The sequence below is a fragment of the Acomys russatus genome, chromosome 5 (assembly GCF_903995435.1).
Source record: "Acomys russatus chromosome 5, mAcoRus1.1, whole genome shotgun sequence".
In the NCBI taxonomy this organism is placed as follows: Eukaryota; Metazoa; Chordata; class Mammalia; order Rodentia; family Muridae; genus Acomys; species Acomys russatus.
Window position 1 is genome coordinate 20,683,072 of NC_067141.1, and position 5,126 is coordinate 20,688,197.

At 51.5% G+C, this 5,126-nt stretch overlaps 1 protein-coding gene across 1 annotated transcript; it reads right to left on the reverse strand.

Moving 5' to 3' along the window:
* Window positions 1-2,196: 2,196 nt before the first annotated feature.
* Window positions 2,197-3,135, reverse strand: LOC127189966 (olfactory receptor 6-like). Its single transcript, XM_051147018.1, has one exon. The coding sequence runs from the start codon at window positions 3,133-3,135 to the stop codon at window positions 2,197-2,199; it is 939 nt and encodes a 312-aa protein (XP_051002975.1).
* Between the last annotated feature and the right edge of the window lie 1,991 nt (window positions 3,136-5,126).

Sequence of the window (5,126 nt, forward strand, 5' to 3'; positions counted from 1 at the left end):
TAAGGGATTATGCCAAGCCTCATTTGTATCTGTTTTATGAGAATTACAGGTAAACTCCTAGGGCTTGAAGCTGGCCTCTGAATTGGGTGGGGCTGTTGGGGGCGTTCAGCTAAGACCCATGGGAACGGAGCTAACTCCAAGTGGTCAGTGTCAGAGTTGAACTGAATTAGAAGACCCTTCCTGTATTAGCTTCAGAGTTGCTTTATTGACAAATGGGGACAGCACCCTACACATTTGGTCACAGGTATACTCTGTGATGACTGATAGTTGTGAGAAAATGAGAGTTTTTTCCCCCTAGAAAAAGAACAAAACGAAAATTTTAGGATGAACAAAAACAAATACCCAGAATATTAGATATAGGTGGAGAGAGACTGGGGAACCTGGAAGACTGGAAGAAAATGTCCAGAAAAAGGAATATACAGTTCAGAATATGAGGAGACAGAGGGGGTCTAGCAAGAAGATCTGACACACGTGTAGTTTTGGAGCAAATGAAGGGGAGATAAGGCAGGTGCAGTGTTTAAGAAAGTCACAGATGATATGTTTCAAAAGCTGGTGACAAGGCAGTCCATGAGTTCTGGAAATGTTACAAACGTCAAAGGCAGCAAATACAAGGAGGCACACAAACACACTGAGGACCGTTGCAAACCAAGCAAGGGAAGCTCAAAGCTTATAGAAGTGGAGGACACACAAGTTACCTGCAAAGTGTAGGAACGGTGGATAGCTAAGCTCTCATCGGAGAGCAGTTGGAGTGGCAGAAGCATGGCTTGTGCAGTCCCTGGCTGGGCCACAGAGCCGCCAGAGAAGGGTGGTCGGGAGAAGAGACACAGCAGATTAAAAATCAGCACCGGGCTGGGGGTGGTTGGTTATCCCTCTGGATGACTGGGGGCACACACCACTTCACCCCACCCTATGCATTCGGTTACTGCTTGCTGTGTGAGGCTCAATTAAAAAAAAAAAATCAGCACAGAAAGAAATACCATGCAGATGCCGAAAGGAAGACTGTGTGGCTGTACTAAATGGAAGCAGAACTCAAGCTTGCAGTGTTGAGGCAGACATCAGTGGCAGGCACCGAGGGGCTGGGGTGTGTCCTAACGATGAAGCGTTACATTTATGTCCTAACCATCATACACCCTGGTGTAATCCCACAAGTACAAGGCAAAGCGTTACGATTCAGGTGGGGAAAGCCACACGAAACATTTCCATAGATTTAAAGTATCTGGCAAATTCTTCCGAAGACATGTGTGAAACCCCCCCATTCTAGGGGTCTTCATGAAGGAAAAGGACAACCACAGAGTCAAGAAAGGACTTGCTGGGGCTGGAGAGGTGGCTCAGTGGTTAAGAGGGCCGCCTGCTCTTCCAAAGGTCCTGAGTTCAATTCCCAGCAACCACATGGTGGCTCACAACCATCTATAATGAGATCTGATACTCTCTTTTGCAGATAAAGCACTCATATACAATAAATAAATAAATTTAAAAAAAAAGAAAGAACTTGGCACTTGGTCTGGCTAACAGTGCCAACCCCCAGGAAGGGAAATGTGTGCCCTCATATACCACAAAAGAGAGAAAAGGAAGGCACATGCGTGCTGTCTACTCATCAGACCCACCAAGGATCACACAAGAAGATGTAATAAGCCAACCCTGTTTTGGTGAAAAGAGCACCTCTGTATGCACAGTGGTGCTGCCAGGACTCACTGGAATCCCTCCACGCAGCCTGAGAGTCGTTGAGCTCTCCTCTGAGCTGATGGTCTTAGGGTCTAAGTTCAGGAGCTGGGACCTCACGGGAAGACAAAGGCCAATCCTAGGTGCTCAGAAGTGGGGCATGCAAGGCTGGTCAGGGAAAGGACGTAAAAGCCAGAGCCTAGGTGATTAAGGAAGTGACAGGAGATAGATAGGGAGCTTCCTTTGGGTTCTGCCCTGAGATTGCCATGACAAAGGGCCTGCCTGGTCTGCTAATAAGACCTTCTTTAGCCAGGGCCAAGTTTTCTGGTAGAGCCTGGAGTCTCTAGGTCTTGGTCATCTCTTCCTGTTTGATGCTGGCTAATAGTCACATTGTGCCCTTGGATCTTTTGACTTGTGAGGAATGGAAGGACTTGTCTGTACCAGTGAGGAAGAACACAGCCTCCATTAGCTGGTGGGTCTTGTCTGTAAGCAGAGGAGAGGGGAGCCACAGTTCCAGCAGGACCTAGCCACTGGCATTCAGGGGAACCTGAGAGACTGGAGGAGCTTGGTGAGCGCCTCCCTGATGTCACGGTTTCTCAGGCAGTAGATTATAGGGTTCAGCAGGGGAGTCACAACTGAGTAAATCACAGACACCAGCTTGTTGAGGTCGAAGGAGCTTATGGCATGAGGCCGGGCATACATGAAGGTGGTGGTGGTGTAGAAGATTAAGACCACCACCAGATGGGAGGCACAGGTGGAGAAGGCCTTCCTGCGGCCGGCCCCTCCTGGGATCCTCAAGACAGTGGCAAGGATGTGGGCGTAGGAGACCGTGGTCACGATCAGAGAGCTGGCAAGCACCGCCAGAGCGGCCACAAAGTCCAGCGTTTCGATGGCAGAGGTGTCTGAGCAGGCAAGTTGCAAGAGGGGTGACACATCACAAAAGAAGTGGTTAAGGGCATTGGAGCCACAGAACCTGAGGCGGGAGATGAGAGCTGTGGACACGAAGGAGGCTAAAAAGCCCCCAAGCCAGGCACTGAGAGCCAGATGCAGGCATAGCTTTGAATCCATGATGGCTGGGTAGTGCAGGGGGCGGCAGATGGCCAGGTACCGGTCACAGGCCATGGTCGTCAGTAAGAAGCACTCAGAGGAGCCCAGGGAAAGGAAGAGGAACAGCTGAGTGAGGCACCCTGACAAGGAGATGGTTTTGGCCCTCCCCGCGAGGAGGCCAGCAAGCAGCTTGGGCACTGTGACCGTGGTGTAGAGGGTCTCCAGCACAGACAGATTGACCAGGAAGAAGTACATGGGAGTGTGTAGCTGCCGGCTAGTGCCGATAGTGCCCACGATGACCAAATTCTCCAGCACGGTCACCACATAGATGATTAGGAATAACCCAAATAGCAGCCCTTGTAGGTGGCACAGCTCTGGGAAACCCAGAAGGACGAACTCTGTCACCACAGTGTTGTTGTAGTTGCTCATGGCCCTTTTCTGGCTGGTGAGGCCACTTCTGAGCACCCTGGAACAAAGTGGCCTCAAGTGACCTGTGTGATGGGCCCAGGCCGCTGTTCCATTGGTCAGAGCTGTTGGAGGCTCTGCAAGCCCGGCTGGGGTCTCAGGCAAGGGCTACCTCACTATCCCTGGACCCCGGGCTCCCAGGGCTTGTCAGCCTTGTTTGCAGGGAGAGGTCAGACAGGCAGAGAGGTTTCTCACTGTGTGCTCTCAGGATCTGCTGCACTACTTACATGTGCGTCATTTCCACTTTGACGCTCACTTCCACACTGACCAAGAGCTAACACCCGAGCAGTGGCCCTGGGGTCTGTGAACACCAGCATGAGCAGGAATGCCCCTCTTACATATTTGTGAATGTGTGTAAGCCTCCTTGACCCAATACATGGGTACACACTTTCCAGGTGCACATACATACACACACAAGGTAAGTGCAGAAATACACAAGCACACATGCACGCACTTGCTCATCTATGTAACGTGTACACATACAGTTCCAGAAAACCTTGCTTTGTGCTGCTCAGAGGCCATAGGACCTGGCTTTTGTTTGCTACCCTGTCTGAAGACTCAGGTACCTTCCTTGGTGGGGTTGTGATTTTTTTCCCTGTGGCTGGGGGAATCCCTCATGCCTCAAGAAGGTCACTAGTCACAAGGCCATCAAATGGGGTGGGGGCAGGGATAAAGCAGAGGGTTGGAAATGGGAGATAACTCATCCTACTTTGTAATGACATCTCCTTTCCTTTCTTCCTTCCCCCCACCCTCTCCTCTCTCTGAGACAGTCTCTGTAGCCCAGGCAGACAGCGAACTCAGTACCTTTCTGCATCAGCCTCCTGAGTCCTGGAGTTACAGGTGTGTGATGCCATCTGACATCACCTCCACATTTCACATCCCAACATGGCCCAGACTCTGGTTAACCAGAATTCATTTTTTCCCCCATGCTTCACAAGGAGCACATTTATTGTTGGAGAGTGAGTGGAAGGTGTTGTCACCAATTCTCAAGTGAACTATGCACTTTGGGAATTCACTGTGGGGACATCTTTGTAGCTAGGTGTCTGAGGACAGATGGGTTGCCCTGGAACAAAGGCCAGGCAGGGGTCCCTATGCAGAAGTACATCACAGTTTCCTTGGCCCATCTTGGAAGGCGGGTGGCCCCTGGTCCCTTGATCACACCTAGCACTAGGCTGTCTGTTCCTGGACAGGCTGAGACGACTGGTGGATGAGCGTGGCTTTTGCTACATGCAGCAGCTCTTGCCACACAGTTGGTTCTTATTTCCTGGGTTGGGCAGTTGGCTCTTGGGTGGCAAAGCCACTGACAACAGGCCGTGGCCCCTGGTGAGTGCAGAAGCTGTTAGTCTGCACTGGAGCCTGGAGTCATGCTGAGGGAGGCTCTACAGCTCAGCGTCTGTGGAAATCCTGACTGGTCCAACGAGCTGAGATGGGGAGGCACCCAAGGGCTGTCTCAGTCTCCTTTCAGCACCCTGGAAAAGGAGTACGTCAACAAAACAAGAAGAGGTGCCATGTGCAACCTGAGGGTGAAAGCCTGTGAGCTTGATCCCGCACTTGCTGGAGATGAGGTACCTGAGCACCAGCAAAGCCAGGCAGCCTGGCACAGGGTGGATGCCACCCCCGCCTCCGTGCTGGGGGACTTCTAGTTCCTAGGTCTGGTGTCATGGACTGGGCAAGCTTGTGGCAGCAGTTGAGGGCTCTGAAAGGTGTTGCTTCTCCCTCTGTATCAAGGTCCCAGCAAGCCAGGCAGGGTCCCCGCAATGTCTCTGTGTGTCTCTAAGTGCAGATCTGGAGGATATGTTCCTCCTCATCTCACAAGGCCTGTTGCTTTGGGCCTCTGCAGTCTTTATGGGCTCCTTAGTGATTTAGCTCTCCCTAGTCCTGAGGGCTGTAATTGTTCTCAGGACAATTTGTGGAGTTCTGTGGAGGTTCCTGCAGGCCCAAGGGGAGTTGCGCTC